This window comes from Rhinatrema bivittatum, chromosome 10, assembly GCF_901001135.1.
Source record: "Rhinatrema bivittatum chromosome 10, aRhiBiv1.1, whole genome shotgun sequence".
NCBI lineage: Eukaryota > Metazoa > Chordata > Amphibia > Gymnophiona > Rhinatrematidae > Rhinatrema > Rhinatrema bivittatum.
In genome coordinates, this window is record NC_042624.1 from 101,859,696 (window position 1) to 101,876,315 (window position 16,620).

The 16,620-nt window shown below is 43.5% G+C and overlaps 1 protein-coding gene across 1 annotated transcript in view; it reads right to left on the bottom strand.

Moving 5' to 3' along the window:
• ROR1 (receptor tyrosine kinase like orphan receptor 1) overlaps positions 1–14,417 on the bottom strand; it is a 308,600-nt gene extending 294,183 nt beyond the window's left edge. Inside the window, 1 exon segment of the mRNA XM_029618234.1 lies at positions 13,662–14,417. Coding sequence (XP_029474094.1) covers positions 13,662–13,770 — 109 coding nt within the window. The 5' untranslated portion in view covers positions 13,771–14,417.
• Between the last annotated feature and the right edge of the window lie 2,203 nt (positions 14,418–16,620).

The following is a 16,620-nucleotide window of genomic DNA, read 5'->3' on the forward strand; positions in this document are numbered from 1 at the left end:
CCAGGGCCAAATGTGCATTTACCACTGTGGGGCGGCAGCAGAGATATGCAACAAAAGCAGCAGGGCCTAGTTCAGCAGACGTTGCTTCAGCCTGCCTATCTGTGCTGCTGCATCGCAGCTGTGAACAAATGACGAGTTGCACATTTCTACCTTACCAGCCCTGCCAGCGTCCGCTCATTAAAAACAGAAACAGAGGCTGTATCTATCGGCTGCCATGTTTGGCTCTGCTGCTTTCTCTTTTGGTTTAATTCCAACGTCTCCTTTCCAATTTATCCTACGAATTTTTATTTTGGAGGTGTTGGGTGGGCAGAATACAAGGCGTTTTACTGGGTCATACTCTTGTCAGTTTAAAAATCCCCTTCCCTAAGTTAAAACGTAAACCTCTTCTGTATCAGTCAACACAAAGCTTGCGTAGGGCTCCGAGAAATATGACAGCAGAAAAAAAATAAAAAAATTAAAAAACACATACGGGCCAACTAGTCTGCCCATACCCACAAATTGTTCAGCTTTACAGTCCCTAGCACTCCCTCTAAGATCCCCCTGTGCTTATCTCCCTATGCTTTTTTGAATTCAGATAGTATCTTTGCCTCCGGGGCCGCCTGCACTGGGAGGCGGCTCCATGCATCCATCCACCACACTCTCTGTAAAGAAATATCTCCTACGATTGCGCCCTCATCCCATGTCCCCTCATTCTAGGGCCGCCTTCCTTTGAAAGAGACCCGTCTCCTGTGCATGGAATCAGTACCACATTTCCCTGATTTTACTTCAGCTCAGCGGCTGCATAAGAACAGCTCTGAAGGCTGCATATACCCATATCGCTTCAGTTCCATAAAGGCCAATCTATGTTCACATTCTTTTCAGTCTCTCTCAGGCCAACCACTGCAGGTTGCTCAGTGTATTCACCCCCTAAGAGTTACTGGGGAAAAGAGCATCAGGTACTTCAAGAAAGTGATATCCTGTAATGGAGTCGTCATCCTTTTTACAATCTCTTGTATTGAGTTCCCTTGTAAAACTGTCAAGAGTCTGCACAAGGAACCTGCATGAACCTGCGAAAGTTGAACCATAGCCAGTAAATGGAAAGATCTGCAAGAACACTTAAAACAAACAATCATTCAGTTACGGTATAGAGTATCTAATATAGTGCTACATGGCCATCTGGGAAAACCTTGTAAACTTTGAGGAGGCCAGAACTGTAAGCAATGCTATTTTGATTATATCCGAGAATGACTATCAGTTAAAAAAAAAAAACAAAAAACAGGACTATTCCCCCTATATAAGCACACCCTATAAGCCAGCAGAACATAATGATCATTTATTAAATTTTTCAGGCACTGGTCAGGAGGCAGTGTGGGCTAGTGGTTAAAGGACCAGTTCTAGGCCAGGCCTCTGACTGTCCATGTGACCCTGAGCAAGTTGCTTCATTTGTCTGTGATTCCAGCCCCAGCTGTAAGCACTGTGTTTATCCTAATCTGGTTTTCCTAGACATCAAACAATAAATATTTGACAACAGGTTACTGTATCGATCCGGTGTTCTGAATATGTTTGTTTACACTGTTTGGCTTTAGGGAAGAGTTAACTGAACTGCTGCTGCCTGTTCAAACCAATGCAATTCCATAAAAGGCTGATTCAGCTATTAAAACCAGGCAATACGGGATGGTTTCAGTATCACGCAAACCCTGAATCCTAGGGATGTGGATGAAAAAAAAATGTTGGAATGGGGAAAATAATGAAGGGGTGTTACGTTCTGTCCCATAAGCCAGTACACCCACTATAGGACAGTTGGCCCACCATCTCATGCGGGTTTCTGCCCAACTGGAAAATGAAGGGAAGGAAGTTATGGGAGAAACAGGTGAGCTTTCCTTGAGTGTGGGTGAACAGTCTCCTCCTCCTGTACCCTGATTATCTCCAGGTATTTCTCCCAAAATTGGACAAACTGATCTGAACCTCCAGCAAGGATCGCAGATCAGTTTTCCTTTACCTAGTAATTCTCCTATTGTACAGATTGATCTTGAAGGATCTTATCCCTCTACCTCGTAGGAACATTGGGGAGTTGTGGATTCAGGCCCCTTAGTCCCGATTCCAATTGATGTTACTCAGCTTTTGGATCATAAGTCCTACTTACCAGGAGATATGGAAGAACCACTGAAGGGGACTCTTAGAGACATTTGAACAGCGGTTTTCAAGAATGGAATCTGCTTTACTCCAAACCACTCTCACAATTGTGTGCATCCTCTGTGTGCTGCCTCTAAGTAAGTTTTTGGACTTTGAGCACAGAATAGCTGCGATTGAGGGTCACTTGGTAACTAATAGCCAATCCACAAATACTATACAGTCTGCTCCAGCCACAAAAGTTAAAGATAGTTTAATATTGCATTATAGGATTGAGCAATTAGATAATGCTTTGAGATATAAAATTGTAATGTTTGTGAATTTTCCAAAAGCTAGATTACTGTCACCGATAGAGCTGTTAAAAAAATATATAATTGAAGTTTTACATATTATCCAGGATGAAGAGATAAAGTTGTCTAAGTGCTATTATCTTCCTGAATTAAAGAGAGCAGTCTGTCCCGAAGGGGCAACCGATGTATTGGTTTCAAATAATAGTACAGATTTATCAGCATTTCTTCAGGATGCTCAAGATATTATATTAACTAAAAGAGCTACTTCGGCTGTGATATGGAGAGAGAGTTAATGAATTCAAGCAATATTTTACATTCAAAGCTATATATTTCTGTGGTCAAAAGGTTTTTGTGTATCAGATGTCTCTCGTGAAACACAACATCGTAGGAAATGATTTCTTTCCTTTAAGCAGCATATTGGTTTCCCTTGGGGCTACTTTTTTCCTTAAGTTTCCCTGCAAATGTATAGTGACCTGCCAAGGAAATACCTATGTGCTCCTCGATCCATTTCATTTAGAGACCTTCCTGCTTGATAAGTCCTCTGCTTTTCAAATTGCTGAAGCCTTTCAATTTGTATTGAGTTGTAGCAATCTGGATTTGTATTTGCCCTTTTTCCTTCTTATATTTGTTTTAGTACCCCCCCAGATGTGGGCTTGAATTCTGTAAGAAAGGGTTTACATTGTATCGCAACTCTTTTCCTGGATATTCTTTTTCCTTTTTTTTTTTTTACAATGTTATTAATTTTCATGCTTATGATGAATAATGAATAAAGAGATAATTAAAAAAAAACCAACTTACATATACACTTACAACACAAAATACATCAATAATACAAATTAAATACAAAATCATAAAACATTAAACATTTTAAAAGCCCTAACAATTATACCCCATGGTTATTCTCACAAAGGAAGGACCAGATTGCCTTATATAACTAACAGTACTCCTTTCTAAATATCCCATAGCATAACCCCACGCTTTATGTGCAGATTGTTAAAGGCATATGATTTACAAAGTGGTTTCCTCTAAATAGAAATTTTTACATATAGCGGGATGCGTATTTGTTTAATCAATTAACTTATTAGTTACATTAAGCAGGACTGTTTGCTGAGTCTGTCACCTCCAATTTGCCTGTGAGATTTCAAACATGGTACTGTAAAAAGTACAGAAACACACACACCTGTATCACAGGGAATTTAAAAAGGCCAAGCCCGAGGCAGTTTTACTACTCATAACTGCTCATCTGTCTCATTCAACTAGGATATTACAGATTGTCTGATTCTGGAACTGGGCTCGGTTAAGCACTTAGTACAAACAGGAGGCCAGAGTGAGGAGAATACGTATATTATTTGAATCATGTAACCGAAACTTTATTGGCACCTACTAGCTAATTTATAATCCTAACCAAACTTATGTGCCTATATGTAAACCGTTGTGATGGTATACTACTAAACGACGGTATAGAAAAGTTTTTAAATAAATAAATAAAATACAAGGAGAGAGTGGTTCACACCCACTCGAATGACCGTACAGTACTTTGTGTTAGCTCGTTTACAGATTTTCACTCACCCAGACAGAATAGAACAGATGTAGAACTGGACTGAAGGCTCCTAGGTAAAACTTTCATTTGGGACCAGTATCAATACTCATACCGCATTTCTCTCTACACAGAAGTAAATGGCTCCTTCGGACCTAACAGATCAGTTTAGAGCCATGATAAAGAGAGACCTCCACATCCAAGTTATTAAGAATCTGTAAAAGTTAAATTATATTATGAACTATATTCTGATTTTAGTTTTTAACCAATAAACCCCAATAAAATACACCCCAATGCAAAAAAATAAAATAGCTGATTATTAGATAAACACCAGAAAAACACCACATCCCCTAGTGCTCTCTCACCCCTCCTTTCCTACCCTGGATCCTCCGGGGGGGCTTGTGCCTTTTCCATGCTAACAACTCCTCAGCTGCACAAATATACGTATTTGATTCAACCCAAAAAGGTACCCAAACAATAGTATTTACGCTGTGAAAACACCAAACACACACTGATTTTTGGTACCCCCAAAGAACCCCTAAGTGACTGGAAAATAAACACCTACATTTGCAATTTATAAGCGCCTAAAATCAGAAGCCCTAATTATGAACCACCAAGAATGAAAAAATATTTCATTCTTTCAACACAACTTAGCTTGCTTGCTTGGCGGTTCATAGTTTAAAAAAAAAAAAAAAGACGACAAGAAAAGGCTGGCCTGAGCTCAACGGCAGCCCCTGGTGGAGAGTCCCAGTCATTGCTGAACAGCGACACTAACTGACCAAACTCAGGGTGCACACATACCTGGTGCCAGCAGGAATGGCAGTCTGTGGCGCTTGGACAAGGATGATCAATGCAACTGCTGGACTAACTGAGACAGAGTTTTAAAAAAAAAAAAGAGAAAACACACTCCATCCCCCAGAAGCTGCAAATGAAAGCTTGTGGTTCCATAACCCCAGTAGGGACCAGTTCCAATTGACTGGGATCCCAAAGAAAAAGAAGAAAACCACCAGGGAAAATTTAAAAGGCCCAAAACATGTTTTACCATCTTTATTCATGTAGCACCCAATTTGTCTGTCCAATGGGATTAAGTGAGCTGCAACCATTGAACGCATGCTCTAAACTGGCAGCAGCAACAAAATATCATCATTATGGGTTTTCTTTCATTCCTCCAAATTTTCCAGCAGGGTTAGGTCTTAGAGAAAGCAGCGTATACTCCATATCTAAAGAACATAGGACAGCCTCCTCTGCTCAGGTCATTTCTCTTTGCAGGGTTTCTAGCAAGTTAAATATCAGAGAGTCCATTTAATGTATAGAGAACGGGTTCAGTTTTTGGTGTCCTTTTTTGATTGTTTTGTTACATGATAATGCATGTTGATGCTGCAGTACTGATATTTTGTTTTATGTATTAATGCTTTTGATGTATGCTGCCTTGAGCAGTGGACGATGTACAGCACGTAAATGTTTTAAACAAATAAATAAAAGAAATAATAAATGCATCCAGCAAAATCAGAAGATTTCAAGCCAAGGTCCAGAAAAATCTCTTGCGCAGTTCTGCCAAGCCTTTGCGAGGTTTGTTAACAGGTAATAAAGAGGCTTCCAAACCACGCTTCTAAAATCCACACACAAGGAAGGCCCTGCTTAAAACTACAGCAGAGGCCTAATACTGTGGGCAGGAGAAAGGCTGCTTTCAGTGACCCTTCTATCCCTTTCGGGCTTACGTGCCTGCAGGCTGATTAAAAAAAAAGGGCGACGTGGCACCCTCCGCTATCGGCTTGGCACCCAGAGTGGTCGACCTTCTTGCTCACCCCTCGAGAAGGCCCCGATTGTAGGACCCACAGTTTCTGAATATCTGCACATTAAGTAGGGGCCTTACTGATAAGCAGGTTCCCACCCTGAGGCCATCAATCAGCCGTTTCCTGCAACTGTGTGTCTTGGCTGCTTCACAGCCACAGTCATTTGAAATCCGTCTCGCAGTTTAGGTAAGGGCCCCACGCATAATGTATTTCCAGAGATAGCTCTTCCCACAGCAATTAATCAACCCCTTCCTAGGCACATGCCTAGTGACTGCGTTCTGCTGACTTTCACTGTGCCCGTCGCCTCTTCCTGCTCAGACAGTTCTCTTCATGTGCTAGCTTTTGGCTATAGGTGATGGGTCCACCTGAAACAATCAGGTTCGGGCACAATTTGATATATATATATATATATAAAACCCCAAAGCAAAGAAAGCGAAGAGGCTGACTTTTAGTGAAGACTGCATTAACCAAGCTTGTTCCACACTGGGCTTTTTTCTTGCCATTTTGAGTGACCGTAAGAGCTAAAGGTCAAGGACAGTACGGACGAGCAGCTCGCGCAGCAAACCTCTCAGGGCAGCGGAGGTCATACGGCAGGAGGTTGTCCCATTGAAGAGCTATTTCCTCAGAGTGGGGTGGGGGGGGGGGGGGGGGGAAGAGACAGCCAGGAGAGGAGGAGGAGGAGGAGGGGAGCATTCCTTGCACGTAACCCGACAGTTTGTTTCCAGGATCTTTGGTCGCCGACCCACGACGCACTAACTATCGGATCAAAAAGGATTCCCCCGGTTTAAGGGGGCAAAGAGCACGCAAGAGGCCAAGTCAGAGAAAGAGCGGGGCCCTGTAAATAACGGTGCGAGGTGATATATAATTCAATTTACTACCTCTAGTGATGGAGTGACCCATAACTTACAGCAGAACGGGAGCTCCAAGAGGTCGCTCCCTCCCCTGGGAGAAGAAACATTATACCACCGCACACCATAAAGCCCAGTACTGCGACACACAGCAGCTTTCAATTAGGCTACATCTATTTTCTTTTAGATTTCTTTATTTTAAACAAGAAAAGAAATACCAGTTTATATGGATTTTCACCGAAGAGGCTCTTTGCAGCGAGAGCTGACCGCAGTGCTATAAATATCCGATACCAAGATAAAGCTCCTGGGTGAAAGATAAATGAAAGAAATAGTAGTTTCACTGCAGTGTGTGGGATTAGCTTAAGTCCTTTGAACAGACATTTTTAAAGCTGATGTCCGGAACGCTAAAGCAAGCCTTTATTATCCTGCTGCCAGGTACTATTTTAGCTACCAAAGGTATAACTATGGGGCACATAGACAACAAGGAAAAATGACAGATTATATTCATATAAGAACATAAGAACATGCCATACTGGGTCAGACCAAGGGTACATCAAGCCCAGCATCCTGCTTCCAACAGTGGCCAATCCAGGCCACAAGAACCTGGCAAGTACCCAAACACTAAGTCTATTCCATGTAACCATTGCTAATGGCATTGGCTATTCTCTAAGTGAACTTAATAGCAGGTAATGGACTTCTCCTCCAAGAACTTATCCAATCCTTTTTTTAAACACCGCTTTACTAACTGCACTAACCACATCCTCTGGCAACAGATTCCAGAGTTTAATTGTGCGTTGAGTGAAAAAGAACTTTCTCCGATTAGTTTTAAATGTGCCCCATGCTAACTTCATGGAGTGCCCCCTAGTCTTTCTATTATCTGAAAGAGTAAATAACCGATTCACATCTACTCATTCAAAACCTCTCATGATTTTAAACACCTCTATCATATCCCCCCTCAGCCGTCTCTTCTCCAAGTTGAACAGCCCTAACCTCTTCAGCCTTTCCTCATAGGGGAGCTGTTCCATCCCCTTTATCATTTTGGTCGCCCTTCTCTGTACCTTCTCCATCGCAACAAGTGCGCGCTCTGCATCTTTAAATACCCCAAAGAGCAAGAGACGGTCACCATGGCAGTGCCATGCCCCTGTCTAACCCTAGCAAAGCAAAATGGCCCTTAGGACCGCCCTGACACACCAATACCGCCCGCCCTCTAGGACCACTTCTCTTCCTTCCAATCGACAACAGAAAAAGGTTCCCCGGATCCCCTTCACTCCACCCCCACCCTCCTCCCGATCCCCCCCACATGCCGGCAGGATATACGGCGAAGCGTTACCAGCGAGAGCCGTTTTGAACTCTGTGGTGGCGCCAGCAGGAAGGGCCTGGATTCTCCCCTGCTGGCGAAGACTTGGGCATTAGCTGGCAATGCGAGGGTGAGAGGGGGCAGAAGGAAAGAGATGGAGGAGGGCCCAGGGGCCATTTCTTTGTTGCTGAGGGGGCCCGGGGCCCTTGGCATATTTAGAGCTAGATACAGAGTAGGGTGACAATAGCTAATGAGCTTACTGCCGTGTTACTGGAATATTTTGCACATCGTCATCCATGCTAAGTCAGTGACTGAGCCAGTGCTAAACATCAGCAGCCTTTACCAACTCGGCCCCTATCGGTGTTAGTAAATATGAAAAAAAAAAAAACAGATAAAGGAGGAGAAGAAAGCCTTTGTGGTAATTTCGATGTACTTCACCCAGCAATTTAAAATATGAATTTCTGCAGTCATGCTACAAGACGTGTCCCAACAAACAGAATAATTATCAGTTTTTTGATCTCAAAATTATGTTCCTTTCAGAAAATATTCTGGCTAGGCTGCTATACAATGAAACTGTAACAGAAATTAAGAGAGAGAAAAATAAACTTTGACCTCTGTATTTTTTTTTCAGTGTTATCTGCTTTAGGCATGGAAGCCAGGCACTGGGAAATTATTTGAGTCTCCCTAAACAAGATGTGCAATCAACCTTTCCTAAGCACGCAAAGGGAATAAAATATTCACCAGGGACAAATATTTGCAAGAAATTCCTCATTTGGCGGATTCATTAGAGAGGAACAGAGGAAGAGAAAACATCTCAGGTCACTTTATTTTGCCCCAATCTTATTCTGCGTTGTCTGAGCAAGAGAAGGCGTAGCCCTACAGACTTGCGCCCTCTGAACGCATTCACATCACAAAGGTAACAACTGCACCCCCCTCCCACTTATTTTAACTACTTTTGTTTAATAGGCTGACAGGTTACTTCCTTTGCTGTTCAAGTTATTTTACTGTGCTTCAAATTCAAGATTAGCTCTAACTTGCCTCAGGATTTGGTTCCTGTATATTATTGAAGGAAGTCCACCATCCTACTGGGAAGCAATTTTCAAAAGTGCCTGCACCGATGCAGTCACCCGCGGGCTCTGAAACCAATTTTCAAAGGGGAAAGGACAAGCGCAGCTTCTCTTTGAAAAATCGCCCACGAAAAGAATCCCCCCTCCCCGAGCTTTGCACCCACTTTGACAGGGGGCTACTTTTCCCTTTGAAAGTAAAAAAGCTTTGTTTAATGCACTTTTCTACACTGGAAGTTCTAGCTAATTTCAGCATTAGGACTTCATGCGAATAAAAAGTGAGCTAAAAATAGCATACAAACCATGCCGGGGCTTAACCACGCTTACTGTATGTGCTAAAGCCAATATTATTTATATATCAGTAGTTATTTTAGCGCACAAAAGACTGCATTAAGGATAGTGCCCCTATTACATCGGCCCCAGAGAATTAACAAGTTCATAAAATGACAGCATAGTTCAGCGGTTAAAATGCACAACTTTGATAGGACAAAGATGCAAACAGCAGGAGAGACATTACTTATGCAATATAGGCTGCAATTCAACCAGGAAGCCACGTTAGGCCAAAGACAATGCACTGGAGAAGCAAACTTTTGAAAGTAATATCAAAAAGGCTGCACACTGCAAGCCAACAGCATTGGAATTCATGAAATGTGCTAATCCACATCCTGAAGATGCCTATACTCTCTCTCGGGGGCAAGATCTCTGTTAGTATTAAAATTATCCTTTCCGACCTTATTCTCTGGGGCAATGCAGTAGGCTTTATTTATTCCAGTCCTACACAATCTCCCCTTCACATAAATGTGTTTTCACCTTTTCTTGCTGTTCTGTCATTGCCTTGCGGCCTCTCTCTTCAAGGTAAGTCTGTTTTGTTTTGTTTTTCAAACCCTTAAGGCCGCCTTACTGGCAAGGTCAGGGATGCGTAATGCTAGTCCTTGAGGGTGGCAAGCAGGTCCAGTTTCCCAGGTATTCAAACTATGCAAATTAACTTAGTTTGTAGCCAAAATGCAATTAAATATATTTCATGAATATGTTGTGCACCTCTCAGCTAGGTTCTTCGGACTATTAGGTTGCCTGTTTCTAAGCTCTATGGCCTCCTCTTATTTTCATTCCTGATTCGTCTTTATTTTGGGGAGTAAATATTCCTTTTACTTATATTTTTACACATGTGCAGCTGGTGTTACAGGCACACGCTGAAAAAGTTCTTCCCTGCCTCCTTGATCTGGTTCCTCCTTGCACATGTATCATGGATTCACGCGGACCCTGCGCCAGCTTACTTAGCTGCTGGGAGCGGGAGACAATTATAAAAACCTTTTGAGCATTAACATCACCAGACAACAACAAAGTGAGTTTGCGGCTTTTGTGTTTGTTGGAACTGCTAAATGAAATATCTTTTTTTTTTCTTGCCACTATTAATGCTTTAATCTCCCCGGTCCTATCCAAATGCATCCCTCCCTCGGTACTCCTCCCCCCATCTCACCTACTTCCAGATAGCCTTCAGCACAATACCTGCTTTGATTTCTGTGATACTTTTAACAGTGACTGAGCAGGCACGGAGGAGGAGTGCAAGCTAGAAAGGAAAAAGATGAATAATACCAAAGTCTAAACTCACTCAGCAGTACAAACTGAACCTTTCAGAGCTATAGCAAGGACTTATTGCTAAGTCAGTAGGGAATTGTGACCCTATACTAACTCTCTCTAACATAGATCACTTGTTGTCTACCGAACATATCAGGAAACATTAGTAAATCACGTCTCTGAAGGGGAAGGCAGGTTCAGGGGCTTCAAGGCAGTTCCCCATGCAAGGAATAATGTGACAACATAAAAAATAATGACTGCATTCCATTCTGTGGGATGGAAACAATACAACTACAGTATTACTGCAAACTAAATAAAATATTTGGTTTGGTGGCACACAACCTGCCTGGAACGCAGGGCACTAGTCTCCTAGATATGCCCTGTTCCTTCCCTGCAAGACAAGTCACCTGCCATCAGCTTCTTTGTTAAAAAGATCGCCAAGTCATGCCCCAAAAATGAAAGTCATTTTAGATATGAATGGAGATGGTATTCATCCTCAGTCAGCTAAGGCCCCCTGTATGGTTTAAAGGCCCTCAGCATTACAGGCTGCCTTCAGCTCCCCTAGACAAGGCAGTAACAGTCAGTATACGCCCTGTCTCTCAAGGATTACTGCATCATTAGAATAAACTGCTCTGTCTGCAGTCACTTTAGTGGGTGTCGACGTTAAGCATAGGCTGAAATCCCTGCTTTATGGTAAGCTAAAGTCTATAAAAGTAGATTTAGGAGAGGAGGCACTTAAAGCTTTCTTAGAAATGCTTTGCAGATAAATTGAATACCTAAACCTGGGCAAAAGAAGAAAACCCCCAAGAAACAAACAAACTCCCTGATGTGTGACACTATGAACCCTTTCACCGATACATGCAGAGAAATCAAATAGATTTCAGAGACCATGAAAGGCAACCCCCCTCCCCCCCAGCATGCAAATTCCCAACCTTGTGCACCTTTTAATTAGAAAGTGATGTGCCTTGCATGGAAGGAGCATGCAAAAAACATAAAGAATGAAACTAAAAAATAAACAGGAAAAAAAATCATTAAAACACAACTCAAACTACTGTTTAAATCACTGCAGGACAAAAGTTTCATTTATAAGAGAAAAAGCAAATTGTGCCTCCTATCATGTTTGTATGCCAGCAGTCCTTGAGAATCTCTTTACTAATTAATTCTATGCTCTCTCTCCTCATTTGATCAGGGCAAGAGCCGATCACTGTTCTTAAGTCTTTTGCAGTTGAAGTCCTCACAGCGCACACATGCAGGAAGCCTGGAAATTACATGGGATAACTGAAACCGAGCTTTAAAACGCTCTATTTTTTTTTCTCCCTGAGAAGGCAGTGAGCACCCAAGTCAGATTTCCAGGAGCTGAAACAGCAGTCGAATTCCAGCATCCATGGGACAGACACAAAGCGACCTTGGTAGTGGAGAGAGGGAAGAGTATGAAAGCCAGCAAGACCCGCGACAGGCAGCACAATGGGCAGACACGGAGGGTGGAGCAAGTGGCCCTTATCTGCCAATATCTTCCGCGGTTTTAGGAGACATATTAAAAATCAAAGTGGCCTTATTATTCAGGAATTCCCCTAAACCGACTTCAATAAGTCATCTAATCTTATTGCAAGCGGAGTAACCGCCTAGTGGCTACAGCAGCGGGCTACAAACCAGGGAAGCCGGGGTTCAAATCCCACTGCCACTCCTTGTGACCTTGGGCAAGTTACCTCAAGCACAAACTTAGGGCCAGACGCATTAAGGCTTTTCTCCCATTTTGATTCTATGGGGAAAGCTCTTAGTAAATCAGATACTTAGGATTGTAAGCCCCCTGGTGACAGCAGCACCTGAAGGCAATCATCCGCTTTGAAGTGCCAAAAAGCGGAATATAAAAATAAATACATGAATAGCCTCCTGCCCTTTTTTTAAATAAGGAAATAAAAAAAAATAAATGAAACATAGTAATGACGGCAGAAAAAGACCACCAAATGGTCCATCCAGTCTGCCCAGCAAGTTTCATATGGAAATAACTGGGGCTCCGTGCATATTTCTGTTCAAAAAGGAGAAAGCCTGAATAAATAGCAGATCGGACCTAATTACGTTGCTCCTCTGCACGATTACATTACTGCGCTGCTTGTTCATGACAAGCCCAGAGCACCCCCAAGGAATGGGGGATATCTGCTTATGATCAATGCAGCTACTTTACTATAAGGTTTTGGAGTGGGAGACTTGTTATATTCAGGGATATTCAGGACCCTTAAAAACATAGGAAACACAGTCAAGACCACAAAGACACACGAGGAAAAGTCTTGGCAGATTTGCAGAGCAGACGCCGTTTCCAACGAAGCCCGGCTACCAACCCACACGGATGTTGCTGCTTTTGTTCTACAAATTTGACTTTGCCCAAAGAGGGCTTGGACGGCCTCCTTTTGTGGCCAGTTTTACTCAGGCGGTACCGTTCTAAGCGGGATCCTTTTTGCAAAAGTGCAATTAGCGAGCACTGAATGCTAAGCCGACGTCTCGCGATTGGATTTCAGGTCACACCAAACACCACAACAAAAAGGTTAATTAAGCTCTTCCTCGGTGCAGGCCTGGCTGCTATCTTTACCAGGTGAGATTAAAAGTCACCAAGCCCGCTGTGCAGTAATTACACTTTTTTTTTCTTAAAGGGTTAGTTTATTTCAAGTCCTGTTCCTTTCTTTTTTTTTTCCTGTAGTACTCAAAATTGCAAAAAGAAAAAAAAAAGTTGAGTGCCTGAATGAAAGCTTTCTAATGAGCCGAGAACTTCCCAACAGGCCCCCAGCCTGGGAAAAAAAAAAAAAAAAAAGAGGGTCGAGCTCCTATTGAGAAGAAGGAAAGAGTTGTGCCCCTTATCCAAAGTGCAAATAAAAAGCAAAGCGCTGGGCGGTCCGCGGGGCTTTTCTCTCTCTACAGGGGGGCGCTCGCGGGGCGCCGAACGCCTCGCGGTCTGCGCTGCGCCGCTTGGAACGTCGTCGGCTCTCGTCAGGACTCGTCCCGTCCACCCCCCCACGCCAGGGCCGCGGCAGACGCCCGGCAGCACGTGCGTGCGCGGGAAGGCGGCAAAGCTGCTGCTGCTGCCAGGGGGCGCCCGAGGCTGCGCCCGCGAGCGGCTCCCACCACCACCCTGCAGCGCTTTCCCCCGGGGTCTTACCTTCTGCGCCGGATCCTCCCAGCGGGATGTGCAGGAGCAGCGCCAGCAGCAGGGCGCCGGGAATCCCCCAGCTCTGGCCGGGCTTCAGCCCCTTCCCGGCGGGGTGCATGCCTCCTCCTCCTCCCTCGCTGCGCTGGAGCCAAGGAAAGATCCACAAGAGGGTCCAGCGCGGCCGGATCGGCGCCCCCCCTCGCTTGGCAGCAGGCTGGCACGGAGGAGGAGGGGAGGGCGACTTTCTGCCTTCCCTGGGCTCCTTGCTTGGTTTCTGTGGCGTGCACGCTCTCTCTCTCTCTCGCCGGCCCTCCCTCCCCGCCACTTCACTGTGTGTGCGTGGACCCCGGGGCTTCTCGCTGAGCTCCTCTCTTTCCTCCCGGCTCAGGTTCAGATAAGGGGCTTGAAGTCAAAAGCTTTTCCTGCCCTGGGGTCGGAGTCTTTCTTTCTCTCTCTCTCTCAGCCCCTCACTTGTCACTTCCCCCAGTCTCCGGCAGCCCGCTGAGCTCGGGGCCGGAGCGGTGCCCACCGCTGGAGACGGCCGTGCAGCGCCCCCTGCTGGCCCAGAGCCGCAACTCCAAGCATCTGGCGAAAGTGCCCCACATCTGGCGCTCATGGGAGCGACGCAGCCTGGTTCTTGTCTCTTCTATAGCATTTACAGGAAAAGAATGCCAAGACTATTCTTCATCGCTAACAACCAAGAAATTAAAAGAAGCTTCCACACTCCTTCCCGGCACATACTGAGGGTAAAGTGAGGATATGTGGCTGGGGAAGAAGGGCGGGACAGTGGAGACGCCCAAGGGATGTAAACGTTTCAGCTGGGATGTTTGGAAAGACCCGGTGTCACTTTTCATAGATTCTTCTCTTCATTGCCCCTGACATCAGTTTCCCTTACCCGTGGGCAATACTAGCTGTCGGTGACATACTACAGCGGTCTCCTCGAAAAACCTTTCACTGCTGATTAGGTTCAAAGCCAAATGAAAGGTTGAGGCACGAAAAAGCAAAAATGCCGTTACAGTTCCTATTTCTACATTATCCGAAGACATTCATTAGTGCTGCAACTTCAAAAAAAAATGCTGATTATCTTTCATGCTAATTGCTGATAAAGGGTTGTATTTATCGAGTAGACTTTAAAGCTAAAAATTAGTGTTTTGGATAAGAGAAATATAAAACATTTCAGAAACTATTTTCAGCTACCCAGAAAATACTGAGACCTAAATTTGGGCACGTTTCAATACAGAAATCATGTTTGGCTTTGAAGACAGCTTTGAAAAGTTCAAAAGCTGCCGAATAAATGAGAGTGAAAAATGCAATGCGTCTAGAAAAACATCTGCTTCCAATCAGCAGTGATTCTGAAATCAATAAGGAAAAAATAGTTTGCCATTTTTCTCCTTTTTATACCACAGGCTAGAAGAGGCAGAGGGTCTTAGGAAGCAAATGGAAAGAGAGATTTAGGGCCCGAATTACTCAGCTTTTTTTCTCCCCATAGACACAGAATGGGAGGAAAACCTCAATAATTAAATCAGGCCCCATATTGAAAGGAGCAAGGTAGAAGCCCAGAAAACTCTACTCCTTTGGAAAAAAAACAGTTTGGCCTTCCCAAATCTAAATCCCAGTGACACCCCTCCCCAGGGTTCTCAGGATATCCCCAATGAATAAGTTGAGATACATTTGCCTATATTGGGCAGACCCGGCGTGACTGAGTGTGCGTACAGTGTATTTGCATGGGGCGGCACACCCGGGAGGGCGGCCGGCTGGCCGGTAGCAACAGGAGAGGCCACTGGGCTGCAGGTGGAGCCTAACATGCTGGTGGCAGAAGAAGGAGAGAGGCTGCTGGTGGAATGGAAGTCAACCCACTGGCGGCTCAGCAGCTTAAAATAAGAGGCCGGTGTTCCCATGCACGCGCCCCACACACAACTTTACCCATGGGCACACTCAGCTTCCGCTCCCTCCCTCCCCTGCCCCCCTCTTCCGCAAGCAGGAAGGCTAGTGGGCCATGGTGGAGTTCATCCCACCTCAGCCTGAAGAGAACAGGAGGCCATAAGTGAGAGCCTGTCTGTGTCTGTATGCTTGTATGTGTGTTTGTGTGCCTTGAGAGCCTAGGTGTCATATATAGGCTCTCACAAACATGCACAACAACACACATAATGTATCTGTGAGGCAGAGGGAGCCTGTGTATGGAGAGAGGAAGAGGGAGTGTGTGAGAGAATGAATGTGTTATGCATGTGTGTGAGAGACGATAACATTTTTGCAGTTTTACCTTCCCCAATCCACGATGATCTCAGGGTGACTGAAAATCAAAAGATCCCAGGAATGGAGAGCATGAGATTTTATAATCCTTATTAGTTTTAATTATTGGGTATAATTTGATATTTTTACTTTTTTGAAATATTTAATTTTTTTAGGGGAATAGAATATTTTTTAATTATTGGAATTTTTATTCATCAGATGTTTCGAAATATTTTATTGGTGTTTGGGAAATTTTTTATATTTTATTCATTAACTGGTTTGAAATATTCTTTTTATGAATATGATTTTAATATTATGATATTTTATATTTCTTGATTTTATTATTATTTTACTAAAAATGATAATGTTTCTATTTTCCATTGTTGCACTGCATATAGAGGGTGGCTTGTGGGTTCCAGTTCAGTTCCTCTCAGCATATTTTGTTTATACTTTCTGATCATTTATACTTTCTGATCTTTTATACTTTATTTTTTATACTTTATACTTTATTCTTTATTCTTTTATACTTTATTCTGATCATTTATACTTTCTGATCTTCCCTGCTCATTGTTTTTTTTTTTTACCCAGGATGTCCAAGTTATTTCTACCCTGTTCATTGTAAAACAAGACTCAGTTTCTGTTAATGTCACTAGTTGTAATGTAAACCGAAGTGATAATTAATCTTGTTAATTGAACCTCGGTATATAAAAGTTATAAATAAATAAATAAATCTCTTTAT